Source organism: Cicer arietinum, chromosome 3, assembly GCF_000331145.2.
Source record: "Cicer arietinum cultivar CDC Frontier isolate Library 1 chromosome 3, Cicar.CDCFrontier_v2.0, whole genome shotgun sequence".
In the NCBI taxonomy this organism is placed as follows: Eukaryota; Viridiplantae; Streptophyta; class Magnoliopsida; order Fabales; family Fabaceae; genus Cicer; species Cicer arietinum.
The window spans coordinates 56343797-56359997 of NC_021162.2; the positions used below are offsets into that span (position 1 = coordinate 56343797).

At 32.8% G+C, this 16201-nt stretch overlaps 1 protein-coding gene across 2 annotated transcripts; it reads right to left on the reverse strand.

Moving 5' to 3' along the window:
- Nucleotides 1–2499: 2499 nt before the first annotated feature.
- LOC101494885 (uncharacterized) lies at nt 2500–15299 on the reverse strand. Of its 2 annotated transcripts, none has more exons than XM_012719914.3 (20): nt 15141–15299; nt 14206–14424; nt 13321–13429; nt 12852–13235; nt 12718–12773; nt 12158–12404; nt 12015–12070; nt 11559–11799; nt 10485–10648; nt 10243–10379; nt 10063–10164; nt 9440–9581; nt 9165–9251; nt 8929–9090; nt 6640–6984; nt 5974–6080; nt 5775–5893; nt 4314–4594; nt 3274–3483; nt 2500–2974 (listed from the first exon to the last, which is right to left on the reverse strand). In XM_012719914.3, exons 1-20 carry the CDS (start codon nt 15183–15185, stop codon nt 2618–2620), a joined length of 3570 nt encoding a protein of 1189 aa, XP_012575368.1. In that variant the 5' UTR covers nt 15186–15299; the 3' UTR covers nt 2500–2617. The 2 variants fall into 2 exon arrangements, with proteins under 2 accessions (XP_012575368.1, XP_073221736.1); XM_073365635.1 differs by having other exon boundaries at nt 10048–10164.
- Between the last annotated feature and the right edge of the window lie 902 nt (nt 15300–16201).

Consider the following 16201-nt stretch of genomic DNA (forward strand, 5'->3'; position numbering starts at 1 on the left):
ACAATAAATTATTACAAAAAAAATGCCAAATGAAAAAGTTCGATTGGACTACAAAAATTTGATACCTACATGTACTTTTTGGGCTCTCTTCCTAACCATGATGATAAATCCAATAGAGATGGAAGTTGCTATTTGCATCTCCGTTCCAAAGACAAGTTCTACTGGTCAATCAAAAATAGAATGTGTATTGATATTATTAGTTTTTTTATCAATAAATTTTTTAATTTGTCCACCTATGCATTATTATAGTATCTATTAAAATTGACTAAATTAAGAATTTTTGCACAATGATGATATGTCATTCACCTATTGGTGATTTAATTTTGATAATACAAAACATGTTAATTTTTCAATGTACTATACAAGTTCCTTTTTCTAATTTATCCTTTGCGAAAAAAATCACTTTTTTTTTTTTTTTTCTGTGAAATGTCTTTTTTTTTTCATTGAAAACAATATTCATTCATTTAAATTAATAGAAATTATATTGAGAACAATACAATTTAAAGTCGTTAAAAACAAAATGGAATAAATTTGCAAACAAACTTACCACACTCAAGTTAATAGCATAAAATAGAGTCTATATATATATATATATATTATAAAATTGAAGTGTTAAAAATATTCATGTCTTCAGAGCTATAACGTTGATGACATTAAAATTATTGATTGAATTTGTATTTGATCAAAATTAATTTGTTGACTTGAACCACCAAACAAACACATCAACGAAACGGGAAATTAAAATACCGCACCAAGACGACGAATAAAACGTCACATTAGGACGACAAAATCACAAATAAAATGAGAGAAAAATCTAAATATATGAAACCACTTATTTGAATAAAACTAATTATATGACCTCAAATTACTCTTATATGATAGATGAAGAAAAAAATTTGTTACTGCAGAGACAATAAAATGACATCAATCACATAACCACAATAAAGACAATAAAATAAAATTATATGACATAACACCACCACCATATAGAATCTGACCACATTCAATCTTCAAAGCATGAAGGTGGAGTCAGAATCAATATTGATTTTGATCGACGGATGACAATCACAAATGATGTTGAACCGACAAAGGTGTTGGACTGTTGATTCTAGTCTTAGTTGGTTGCGAAAGCACCACAACAATACTATGTTGTTTTTGGCTTTTAGCTGAATATATTTTCTTTTCTTTCTTAATTATGGTCAACCTATTATTTTTGTTTTTCAAAAATACCAATATTTAAAGTCAATCAAAAAATAGAAAGAAAAAAAAAACTATGGAGTCATCGGAAATCTGGTTATGATGAGTTTTTGACAAAAAAAATTATATTTTTCTAGTTGTAGTGAGCCAGCATGTAGTTTATTGGGCCGACCCATCTCAGTTCTTTTTAGAGTGAACTAAATAGCCTGGGCCGAAAAGACTCATTCATTTCTTAGACTTCCTTTTTAATATAATTTATTTTTTTATTATTGTTATTATTATTATTGTTATTATATAAAAAAATCCGTTGTGTTTTTTCATCACTATTTCAAAATAAAAAAATAAAAAAAATTAAATAAATTACATACTGAATTTTTTATATTACCGGTTAAATAAGTATCGGATATTTCCAAAAATTGAAATTCCAGTAAGATAAATATAACTACCGAATATTTCAAAAATTTGAAATTTCCGGTAAGGGAAATGTAACTACCAGAAATTTCATGGCACAAATTTCCAGTATTATAAATATTTTACGAGAAATTTGTTGGCGAAATTTCCGGTAACATAATTGTACTACCGGAAATATTTGTGTACCGCATTTTAATGGAAAAATTTTAAGTACCGGAAATTTGGTTGAGGGGGTGAAATTTTAAAGTAATTTTTTTTACCATTCAATAAATGAAAATTTTAAGGACAATTTTTGATTTTTAACAATTTGAGGAGTATAAGATTAATTATGGGGTACAAAAGCCAACTTTCTCTATACTAATATGTGCGTTAAATGGCCTATCCCATTTGAATCCAGTCCATTCTGACAACTCTATAATGCATAATTTTTTTTTTCAAAAAAATCAACTTTCTTAGCACATTTATTTGTTTCAAAAGTTATTTTATGGTCTATTTATCCATTCTAAAAAATCTGATTCGAAAGTGAGATTTTTTTAGAAAAATGGTCTATATTCTCATGTGGCCAAGCAGTTTAAAGTTCTAATTTCAATTATTATTCCTTGAATTGTGAGCTCCCATCATGTTTCCCCTCCATGTCAAGCTAAATCTGAATTTGAATCAATTATTGGAGGGGGTGCAAGGGAGGTGGTCACAGCAGTGGGAACAGTATGTTTTGTGGTGTAGTCTTGACTGCATATGATCCAATTTGAAGGGATAGTTAATAGGTTATTAGAGGGGATCTATAAGAAGCTTATTCTGAATTTAAAAACTTAAACTAGTTCTTTATCAACTTGAAATAGTGTCGTCTTGTTAAGCAAAGGATCTTTAATATATTCTGCAGGAGACTAAGAATTATATTCAATGAACGCCTGCACCATCTTTTGGTATTTTCTAAATTTTGTCCTAATAACCTTTGGTAAATCTACCAATTAATTAGTTTAATTCTAGAATGCCTAATCTACTTCCCCACTTACTGTTTGTTCTTCCTACATTGAACCAATCTAGCAACAGTATTTACTTTCTCAACAATTAGTGGAAGTAGTTCAGCAGCAGCATTTATAAATTGAACTCCATCACTTGAAACCTCTTCTCCTAAACCCTTTTCTAATTCTGAAAATAATTGCACAGCACTCTCAGCTGCTGCATCCAAGCTACCAAATGCTTTCTTGCATGCAGCTATGGTTTCTTGCAGTTCACTCCCGTCAAAACCGCCTTCCTTTTGATATCTGCCTTGCCCCGGCTGATTGTCTGTTGAATTTTCTTTGGCAGGGTAGCTGATTAATTCACATGTTGAATCTGCTAAACCTGGTGCTGAATTCTTGAGGTCCTACAATAGACAGTTTGAGAAGCATAGATTGAGTAAAGTGGTTCATGGAGGGCTACTTTTCATAAACTAAAGGCTTTTCAAAAGTTCCATAGTGAAGTATTAAAATGAAAAGGTCCACTTAAAAAGTATTAATGGACTCGTGAAAAGGACTAAATAAACACTGTATTATTATGTGGGCTCATGCTTTGATGAAACATACCCCATAAATCAAAGTTCAAACTATTAATCCTAATATTCTTCAAAGCACTTTGATTGCAAAGGGAAGGACATGGTTTTATAAATCGGTAGATCATACATACTTGTTCACAAGAATTTCTCACTTCTTCGATTTCCATCACCTGCAAGGATCTATTTTCTGTTATAATATGAGTTGCATCTTCTTTGGAGCTCTTGCTATCAGTCATATTCCTGACTGGACTGCTAAATAACTTCTTGCGGTCCCCTGCAAAATCCCATTGCACAGTGTATCTTGCAGATAACTTTCTAACTAATGAATTCCTAGACACCATCTGTACAGATAAAACATCACGTTAAAAAAGAGCATTTATATGCTCAAGAAAACCTTATAAGATATCTTACTCCCTTAAGTAATAAGTATGAAGCAAGTCAGGACAATTCCGTCTAGATACACTTCTTTATCACAAATTTTTGCTACAACAGTTCTCAATGAAGAACACTTAGTTTTTTCAATAAAATTTTTACAGCTTTAATGCTTAACTTTTCTTTCATCCATAATCCAGGAAACCGTGTAGGATACCAATCTTTTTCATTTTCCAAGCTCAGTGTAAACACATTTTTATTTAGAAAAGGGAAAAGCTTGGGTTGCAAAATTTATTGGAAGAAAATCATAACTAATAAATATCATCACCAACAGGTCCTTTTTGGTGACTTTCTCCGTAAGGCAATGTTGTAAAAAATGTATATTTGTAATTATTTATAATAATTCATTATAATTGTATTTGGCTCATTACTCAAACCCGTTTAGAATAGTCTATTTAAAAAAATTAGTGCTTGTATCCTATTTACAGCTTTAAAATATTTCAGAATTATTTTCTATTGGCAATGCATGTCCAAAACTGACAGGTCTTCATCTGATCCACTAGTTGAGAATGCCATTTTTAAAAAAACTGTGGCAGTGGTACATTTTCAAAGCCAAAGATAACTTTTTAATAAAATTAAAATAATAAACCAGTTGTATTACGAAAAGTCCAAAACTATATTCTAAATTTAATAGAACAAACAAAATCAAGAAAACAATGCAATGTTTTAGAAACATGACTCTTCCAAATAATAACCTCAAATTAGAATATTAAATATAGTCATTGCATGCAGCACTAACCTTGTGTGTACTTGATAGGCTGCCAAAATGCCGCTTAAAGATATCACTGTCTTCTTCACAGTGCAGATTGTCCAAGTTATCTTCCAGAGTTGTTTTTGACATGCTTCCAGATTCATCTAAATATAACTGCTCTGCTTTTCTATTGGAAACTTCTATAGTATGCCGAGAAGAATCGCTACTGTTGCAATCAACATGCTGGTCCAAAACGAGATCCATCTTCTCATTAAGGCTACTAAGCTCAAAGGAGATCTGGTCCTCATTGATCAAAACCTTATCATGTCCTGCAATAAGCCATCATTTATAACATTGAAACATATTTTATTTATAAGCTCATCAGGATCACAAGAACCTTGTATCAAAATTGGAACAAACCATCCAAAGAGCCAAAGTCACAAGAGAAAAGATAATGAATTTAATAGACAATGTTTAATGATTCTCCGATCACATGTATCCAATAATACTGAGTGAGATTTGTATCTGCAGCAGCAGGGCTGGACATTAAGGCCATTTCCAGCTATATTAAATGTTTAACCCAGAGTATTAAGTTAAATTAAATGATAATAAATGTTGATTTGCTCATATTGACAATGATGCACATGTCACATTCACACAATATACAATAAGTGGGCAAAAGAACTTATCTTCTGACTTAAGCACTTGTACAAGTATTAAGAAGAGCATATAAAAATGGCTCATGACATAAGCTCCCACTCATAAGGGCTTATTGAAATTTATACCAAAAGCTATTCCAAAAACAATTGTTTACCCATACATCCCCTAAATTAAACATGTCAATTAAAGGTTTGAGGAGAGAAGGCAAATGCAATTTCCAAAAGGTAAACTATTTATGTATTCTGGTCCTCTACTCTTGTAATTTTGTACTTTTGTTTAGTATTTTTTTTTTTTCATTTTAGAAGAAAAAACAGAGTTAATGAGCATTTGCATAAGACACAAATACAATATCAATATATTGTTTGTGTACAAGTGTTTACAAATCAAATCAAATATATAAAATTTGCACACCTAACATTTTAAAAACTGAGCCGGATATCAATTATCAAAGCAATGACACCTCCGAAATATGATTCGATTGGTTCCATCAATTATATTTTGAGGTTTGACAATGATTAAATCAAACTCTAGTTGAACCAGATAATGTTCTAATGGGATATATAACTAGTCCAACACGGTTCTACGGGCAACACAGTTCAGTTTTTAAGACACTATGCCAGCCACTCTGCATGCAATACCAAATACCTATTACCTATAGGTGCACTCAAAACTATACAAATTCAACAGTGTAGCTAGAACATTTTTGTTCATTACAACAGCTTTTGCCATCAAAATCATATTCTTCACATTAAAGCTAAATCGAGCTTTGTTGATATTTTGGTTTCTGTGCTATCATATATAAAACTGTGAGATTGAGAGATATTATGCGAGTAAAAGGGTCCAACTTACTTAAACTCGAGGGAATCTTTGGAAACTTTGTGTCAAGTACATTATGCATCTCCGGGGAGGAAAGTGCATCCATACAAACAGTGTAAACAGAGCGCCAATGGTTGTCCAAAGCAGTGTTGCTGAAATTAGTTGTTTTCGTGAGCAAAGAATTGATATGCCACCGAAAGTTCATGATTTAAGATTGAGACTCAATGCTTACTTGAAAGTACCTCTTGACCGTGAAGAGCATTGAGAGTCCACAGTCTCTGGTGATAATGAAGCATGATCCAATGGTATTCGAACTTCTGGGGATAAAGCAGAATATGCCTGATCATCATCAATGCAAGAGATATAAGAGAGTCAACTTCATACCAAAATCCGAACACCATATGTTGTGATCATGGAGCTAAGAGAGGTTTTTTGTGTATGGAATCTGCATTGTGTGCTTGACACCACTACGATAGATTCCTTATTTTTCAAATCATGACACCCTTACATCAGAAGCTTCAACAAGGGTTTATTAGAATTTTAACTTCTACAAATGAGGTTGAACAAGGTAAACAAGCTTAACCTAATATCATTGAGGGATCAGTGAATTAGAAAGAAATAATTTTCTCTTGTATATTACCAAAATTGAAATTCAATATAAATGCCAGTTTCAAACCATAGATAATTAATTTGTTGTCTTCAATGATGATGATGTTTATGTTCTTCAACATGCTGACCAATACATATATAGCTCTACTCATGTATAGATATCCAGATTCCAAATATGATTTCATAGACATAAAAAAGCTTCTGCATTTTGAAATTGTGGGTAAGGGGACAAAATTTAAATACAATATAGTTTCTCAGAATGAAAAAGAAATAATCAGAGTACAGATACCTCTGATGAAGTGTAACTAACATTCTTGCCGCCAGTCCCTTTTGGTTGTGCCCATCTGGGAAGTCTTGAAATACTGTATTTAAAAGATGAAGCTTCTCTATGACTACTTTCTGAATTAAGCACTCCATTTCCATTTTGGGTCTCTTTCCTTAATGAACACACATCCTCAGGATTGATCTTGTAGTGCTGACACTCCTCTTTGCAAAATGATAGATAACTACAAGCAGGAGGCTGATCAGGAATTCTTGAAGGCAATGGATTACCTTTTTCCATTATTCTCTCCAATATTTTAGAAGACAATGGAATGGGCAATTTCCATACAAAAACACAACCATCACCATCTACCTGAGTATGGAATAAGTTAATAACAAATTTGTTGATGGTTACAAAAGAGAGTGCAGCAGCATCTTTTTCTTTTCTATCATTATAACAAAGTAAGCCGACATACGCGCTGTCAAAGCAACCAAAGATTTTGAATAAGCTCAGCTCCTCATCATTTATTTTGTCTCATGCACATTGAAAGAATTTCACAATTTTCTGAAGATTTGTTCAAAGTTCTAGTACTTTTTTTTTCAGGGATGTCTTTCAGGTCAGGTCAATCTGTAATTTCATGGATTGAGTGTTTTTTAACCAAACCCAGCCTACAAATGATGGGTTGGTTTGGATTTGCATGCTGGGGTTGGTTTATAAACAACGCAACCCATATAGTTATATGTAATGAAGGTAACGTATAGCAAGGACCATTTGAAAAATGGTCCATTAATGCACACAGAATAGTAACCATTGGATGTTCTGATTTTAAAAAATTATGGACCAGATTAAATAAAAAGTAAAAGGATATTATAGTTAAGACCTTTTTATGTTGACAAGACTGTAATAAAGAGCTAACATGTTAATAGTGACATTGTTGGGCAACAGAAAAACTATATGCAAAATATCACTTTACATTAGAAGAATGCAGTCGTCCTACTTCATGAAATTATGATACAGATTCAAAGTCATTAAACCAAATTAAGAATCAGTTTTTGTTATGTGAATATCAAAAACAGCAGAACACAATTATTGACCACAGAAGTAATGATTAAATGTTAGCAGGTACACCTTTTGGTTTCCCATTATTAACAAGGTGTGTCAATGTTGCACATGTTTAAACAAATGCATGGGATATCTCTATATTTCCTTTCTAGTTTCTGCTACAACATGCTTTAATGGTATAGTAATAGATGGTTTGACGTATGCAAAATAAATTGCCTAAAAATAAATCAGAAATCCTTTACTTTGGAATTGCATATAGATATAGTTACCTAATATATATATATATATATATATATATAGAATTTAATAACAATATCTGTTAGGAACCCAAGAAATTGTTAGGAACCCAAGAATTGGATTCCTTGATTTAGAGGAAGAACACTAATATTTAGAACGAAAAGGTAAGAAATAATAAGGAATAACCTCTCCCAAGAAAATGATACACAAGAGCGGATACGCTCCTACAATGGTTTACACCACTCAATTTCTAAGTTGATAAAAAGTTCCTTTCTAAAGAGGTGGAAGCCTCTATTTAAAGACTTCCGGTACATTAGGATAAGAATTAAGTCCTAGATAACTAACTAATAACAGAAACACCTAAGCAGGTACACCTATATCACTACTAACAACCTAGGAACACAACTACTAACAAACTCCTAATTATCCATATTTGTATATCCTAACATTTCGAATCAGAGTTCTTGGGTCATGGGGTCGAACAAGGCCGCGAAGCACTTTTTGCAAGCCATTCATGAAATAACCCAGCAGTTGTTCTTCGGGAACCGATTTTGCTCGCGCTGTGAGTAACTCGAACTCGCAAATGAATTCATCCACACGTCCACGTTGTTTCAAACCTACAAGATGTTCGAAGACAGATCTGTGGTGGAAGCCTCTATTTAAAGACTTCCGGTACATTAGGATAAGGATTAAGTCCTAGATAACTAACTAATAACAGAAACACCAAAGCAGGTACACCTATATCACTACTAGCAACCTAGGAACACAACTACTAACAAACTCCTAATTATCCTTATTTGTATATCTTAACAATATCTGACAGTGTAAACAAGATACTATCTTGCCACAGAATGAACAAGTTTTTTTAAAACTTATTAACATTGTCAGTGTATAATTATTAAACTCGTGCATACATAACACATGCATATGTACATACTAAGATATATACATACATAAAACATATACATGTATGTATTGATGTGTGTGTGTGTAACATTAAACATGAAAGAATCTCACTGAAACTATATGCTTGCAATCAGGCAAAAAGATGACACCAGTAACAATTTCAGCATGTCCCGTGGCCTTGGCAACCATCTCTCCAGTCATAAAGTCATAAATGCAGATGGACTTGTTAGAGAATGAGCAGACCACATATGTGCAGCTTGGATCCATTATAACCTGTAAAGTGTTAACATTATTAGCTGTTGTAAAGAAGAATGATGTCTGCAATCTTTTCAAACAATGAAGCTCACCTTTATAGGTTCTCCAAAAAATTTATCACCATTGTAGGACCTTATTAGTCTCTGAGTAGCCATGTTAAATGTCTTTATCTTCTTATCCTACAAGTATGGTAACGAAATTAGTAACTCTAAGTGCTGATTCAACAAATTATGAGTGTTGATCTCTTATCAATTTGACACACGCACAAACCTAATGTTTTTGAATTTACTAGGAAAGTCCTCTACAACGGTGTAACCCACCCTTGAACTTTGAAATGAGCATCACTGATATGAAACATGTACATTACCTGCCCAACTGTGACAACAGTCTCGCATGTCAGGTCCACAGCCATGTCATAGACTGTCCCACTTTGTGAAGCCTTTTGACGATGTTGCCGCAAAATTTTATAACCATTATCTCCTATTACTACATCATGAAGGACCAGGAAACTGTGTAACAAAAAGGGATGATGTTAATTACAGAGGAAATTAAAAGCTGTATTTTGCATGTAGGCTGCAAAAACCAATTAAAAGCGGCCTTCACTTGAATCATGATTGCCACAAAAGTACATAGCCAGTCAACCAATTGGTATTATTGATGAGTCATCGAGTAGACAAATAAAATAATGAAGAACTAAATATGTTTTGGTTTATTCAATGAATGTATTTTCTGTACATTTTGACGTCAGTAATGCTTTCAATTGGTAGGCACTACTAGACAGAATTTCCTAATTGTAATAATGAGCCATAAGAGGTTGGTAAAGTTCAAATTCATTTGTTGCTTTTTCCACACATAATCAGAACCTTACAACGGAAAATTTCTGTTTCCTGTTATTCAATTGTTCAGAAAAAGTTACATAGTCCATTCAATTATTTTATTTTGTTTCAAATTCGGTTAATGTTTGTAATACCAAACCTTCTAGTGGTATACCTATCAGCACTACAGCTGAGAATCCTGCAATTGTCGCTGCTAATTTTGATAGAAGTCACAGCAGCTGAATGGTCATCAATGATGCCAATAAGATCAAAATTTCTGCAAACCCACACTCATATAGTCATTAAAATGCACAACCAGCCAATTATGGTAGTCAATAAAACCGCATAACTCCACCTTCCAACATCATAGAGATGGATTATACAATCCCGTCCCCCAGAGGCAAGGAAGTAACTGCCTTTTGCAATTTCCCCAGATATAGATTGGGTGGACAAGGTAAAGCTTAATGTAAGAATCTCGGCATCATGAGCACCCTGAAACAATATACAGGATAAAAATGACTGTGAACATAAAAGTATACATTCAAATACGGTGTTATTGCACAATAACTTTAAATACACTCAGGTGCCATAATTTACCTGAAAACATGTGTAATCCGATGTTTGTAGGTTGTATATATAAAGGTTTCCTTTACAATCACCAGCAGCAAGATACTTTCCATCTGAACTAACAGCAAGAGATCGAAATTCTTGACTAGTAAGATCTACCTTAACTGCATCACGTTCAAAAGTCCCTGCACTTACTGCAGCAATAGACAGGAAGAACATAACACTTGAGTAGAGGATAACACAAGAAGTTGTTGATGTTATAAGATTTAATCCTTATATACACAGGGCAGAACATGAATACTCAACATAATAAAATTATATTGATATGATGTGGATAATATATTAGATCTTTTTATATAATAAGATGTATTTTAAGAATTTATTTGATGGTTTCGAATTGCGGTTGTACTGAATGTGGTCACAGCTGCGGCCTCTTGAGCGTGGGATTTGTGGCTATTGCCTATTACGATGTGTATTGTGGTTGTTGTGGCATGAATTTATTTTGTTACACCTGATATTACTCTTTATGATTTATCTTAAAAATCTCGCATCTCTTGTTCCTTTCCCAAATCTCATATCTCCCTAATTACCAACGAACCACCATCTTAAAACATTCCGAACTCTACTAAAATTCCCTTTAATTACGAGATAAAGAAACAAGATTGAAAAAACATTTTTGTGAAGACCATGAAGTCTGTTGCAACTTGATGCAGCTATTACACTTGTTGCATTGCGGCCATTGTGGAGTTGTGTTGCATGTTTTTCGGTGAATTTCAAAAACACCGCAAGTGCAGTGTGTAGCGGCTGCGGCAGCTAGGGAAACCACGTGTATTGACACCTATTAAAGTTTCTAGAAGAAAAAGGTGTTTTTCATGAACTTACATGTATTGATACCTCCCAACAAAATGGGGTTACAGATTCTCTTTCCTTAACTTTAGGATAGCAATTAATAGAATTTATCTACAGTGTAAATGAAATGAATGTTGTGTTTTTGTACAAAATCAATCAATTCTGAAATAATATTCAGTAACACTTCAAGTTAAGATATTTTCCATATCTTCTGGCAGAATTGAATTGATAATTTTGTCAATCTTTCTGAGTTACCTAAACATGAAGAACCCAATAGTTCATTCTTAAGCTCTTCAGCGTCTTCTGACAAATCAGATTGCAAAGAAATATCCCATAGCCTAATTGTACCATCAGCAGAGCATGTTGCAAAAGAAACCCCTCCCGGACAACCTTTAGCAGTGCATGCAAGAGACGGGTCATGCATGTTTTCACAACATAGATTCTTGATATCCCATATGCATGAGGAATGTGAAACTAGCAGAAAACACTTTGTGACCTGAAAAATAAGGTTTTGTCTGCATAACCACTAATAATTGTATTTAACACCTCAAAAGACGGGAAAAAACTTACTGCATCATCCACTATTTTAAAAGCAATGGCTTTCAAGAGTAAGAAACTAATCCATTATGAATACTTGTCTTGCATTTACATGAGGCTGATTTTTATCTAACATGAAAGTTATCGTAAAAAGCAAACCAAAAAATCATTTACCTGATTCAAATCATGGATGTCCCAGATGTAGAGGCTGTGATCTCTGTAAATAACCACTGTAGTGTAAAAGTGAAGTGTATATCAATGCACAATGCAGCAGTATGTTAAGTACAATTGCCAAAACAGAACATAAATGCACTCACCAAGCTTTTCTAAGGCTGAAAACTGGCATGCAACAGCATCAGGCAATGCAGGCAACTGTTGGAAATTCTGTTCAGAAAATAAGGCATTGCAAACAGTGTTGTTTTCTTCATGAAATTTATTGGCCTTTGAATATAATATACTGCCCATATATTCCAGAGACACAGGGGTATATAATAGGACTGTTCCATTATTGCATGCACAAGCAATTAGCTTTCTTGATGTTGATAACGCAAAAGCTTTTTGAACCTGAAAGTGGTCATTTGGGGGTTGTTAATAATTACAAAGAACTGCAGTCTAAAACCAGACTAATTCCCCTGACAACTCAATCAAATTTGCAATGGAAAAGTTTATAATGGAAAGATCAACTCTAATTGTGCCATCTTAGAAACTAGCAACATTGTAAGAATATTCTGTGGCTTCAACTAGGAAAAACATTCACTTGGGAAAATTATGTGAAGTCTTTACAGGTCAGTTACAACTTAAGTTACTTGACATTTCATGCACCAAGATGTCATCTTCTGAAAGATGCCTTTGGCACACATCAATATATTTCATATACCTTCAAGATCACGGACTTTCTGACTGACAGCCCTGAATGAATAAGGTATAAAATGCCTGTAAACCAAGAAATTAACTCCTCAGAATATTAACCAAAAAATGACAATTTCATACTTGCTCTAAACTGAACCAAACCTGAATCAGTCAATGTATATATAGGAAACAAACCACCAGCTTGTTTACGAATATCATCACTGCTATTGCTCCACACCGATGAGGCAATAGAGGTAAAAGAGCTTTCTTTCTGAATTGAGAGTTTTGCAAGCTTTTCGTGTATTGATGGTGATGCAGTCCGGGCAGTCCTGCTCATCCCTCCATTTTGTTGAGTTTTTCGAGATGATTCAAGTGTCCAGAATTTCAAGTGCTTTTTACCAGCAGTTACGATAATTTTTGCATCTGATGAGAAAGTAACACTTGAGATAGTAGAACAAGATGAAGTTGCTTGAAGCTTTGTTATCAGCGCACCACTCCGCCAGTCCCAAAGGTAAATATATCCCCCAACAGATACCAGATGTTTACCTTCGACATCATACTATATAATGAGTAAGAAGCAGCAAGTAATAAAATTCAAAAACAGAATATAGATAGCTAATGTGTAACCAACCATTTGGTGAGAAACAGATGCATGCAACTCCATATAGATGGCCTTTCAATTCAGAGACAATGGACAAAGTAGAAGAATCCCAAACTAGTACTGAGGACTGGTTCCCTGCCTGCAAAACATAGTTAGGCTCATGTAAACCATGTGAAAATGAAGCCATAATTTGTGTTATAAATAATGTAAATAGCACTATTTTAGGAGAGAATATATAGATACATGCATGCATGCATGCATACATACATACATATATTTCCCAGCTGTATTATTAGTTTCTTACAAGATGTAGAAATTTGACTATGAAGGTTATACAAATGCAAACTGTAAAAAGCTTAGTCACTCACAAGCAGGGGCCGCAGCCCGGAATTAAACTTTAGGGGACCAAATTCAGAAGGCATAATCTAAACTAGAAAGATTAAAAATATCATTACACATTTATTTAATTATTTTTATTCGAGACATCATCACAACCATATAATGAGTTTTATCTAATTTTTGGGAATGTTTTTAATGAAATAATATCATGCAATATCCAAATTATACGTTATCCGTTTTTAAAAACATTTTATAATTCAATGATTTTAGAATTGCAAAGTTATCCCTTCCCCTGCCTTGACTTGTCAAACTCCTCCATCCAAATATACCTTAAGCATCCATCAAATGTATATGAATAAAACATTATTAAACAAATAACAGTCAATATCCTCAGGAATATTACATCAATTTAAAATAATTTCAGTTCACCGTGAAGAAGCACCATCTATGAGCTAGAAATATCTACTAGATGAAGCTATTTAATTTGTAGCATCTAGAACTTCTTCCGTGAGGTTGTAGTGTGAGTATACAGAAAACTACTAATACCATGATCAAGTTATGAGAAGTGATTCTTACCTCTCCAGCTGCAACAAAGCGGCCATCTTGTGGCAAAGCTACACAGCTCAAAGGCTTCGGCAATCTATTAGATGCCATGAGGTGCGACTGAGTACCCGAATTCACGTCAAGAATCACCACCACACAACCTGCCAAATAAGCACATTTGGAACTCGAGGTATTCGAAGCTAACCCGTTGCTGTTTTTTGTTGTCAATCCAATTACCTCCTCCAAATCAAGCTAAAAAATAAATCCAAACATAAGGAACGACCAAAATAGCAAATGTGTTTGGTTCCCAAACAAAATTCATCACAAAATTTTAAATAGCTCACGATTTTTAGGCTCCATTTTCTAAGGAAACAAACAATTTAAAAGTTTATAATCCTGAAAATGAAAATGTAGTTCAAAAAATTCAAATAAAGTGCACCCCTAGAAGAGGAATTGCACATTGATCTGGGCAAAAAATCACTATCCAATACTACTAACTACATAAAATTTACCCGCAAATTTTTACTTTGCTCACAATTTCTAGCACGAGTTTTCTCCATAAACAAACACTGAAATTGATTATGGTTTGGGGAATAAAAATTTGCATTCTTCAACAAATAATAGTGAGTACTTTTTAAATAAGCAAACGTTAGTTAGTTAGTTACATAGCACAATACTTCAGATTGAAAATGAGTGTCTTGTGTTAGACACGATACAATACATGTGGTTTACATTCAGTCATTTCCATTTCTTCGAATTATTACCGGTGTCGATGTCAGTTAATGATTCATAGTTAGTTAAGAGTACTTTATGTTAGTAACTACTAACTAGATTTGAACCTTGCCTTCTACTCGTACTCCTTGGAATACTAGTGAGTAGTTCTCACTATTAGGTTTAATTGTTCGGAAATAAAAATAGACATTGTTAATTTGTTATAAGCAACAAAAATAATAATAAAAACGAAAAACCTTTGGCACTGTATCGGGTTTGTTGATTCTGCGAATAGGCTTCATTTTGATAAGAGAACCTTAATCAAGCAATATTGAAGATCATCCTTCAGCTTCACGAAGACTCGCTTCACAGTCTCAATTGATTTTTTAGAGAGACAGATGGAAAGGCGGGAGTTTTGCCCAAATGAAAATGAGTGTACAAAATCATATGGCATTCAATATATTTTAATATTATTTTGATTTTTAATAAATAGTATTTAATTTTCTCAAAAAATAGATAAATACTAGTATTGAATCATAGCTTTGTCAACCAAAAAAAAGTATTTAATCACACTTTTTCTGAAATTAAAATTTTACCCTTATTATAAATTAAAATTGGTTCAAGTATTACACAGCTCTAGTGAATGGGTTGGGATACTTTCCATTTCCCATAATTTTCATTTTTTCTATTACCAATATTATGAGAATATCAATTTAAGATTGAAATATATTTTTTTTCTTTTACCTTTTATTCATATTTTCTTAGAATAAAATATTAAAAAAATAATAGTTGATGTTTCTAGTCAAAATTTAAGACTAGAAATATCAAATTTTTAATTACTCTTTTTATTTATATTTTATTTTAAAGTAATATTTTTATATATATAATATCAAATAAAAAATTATATTAAACATAAAATATTTTTTTTTTATTTTATAAAATAAAAAATCTATTTTTTGATAAAAAGAAATAATTGATTAAGTAAACTCGTGTACGACTATTAAAATATTCAACTTTAAAAAATGAGAAATGTTATTTAAACACAAATATAAACACATATATAAACACATATACTGTATACGTATACATACTTAAGGGTGTATACATACTTAAGGGGCATTTTAGTCATTTTGATAGTTATCTTTCTATTCTTCATAAATCCTTTCTCTCCTTCTTGAATGCTACTACATATTTTTCTCTTCATTTCTCCATCTTCTTCCCCACCGAGAGCCTGAATGTTTCTCCATCTTTTTCTCTTCATTTCTCCATCTTCCTCGTTGTCGCTCACTCTCGTTGCATCTGATTTCTGTCGATTTTT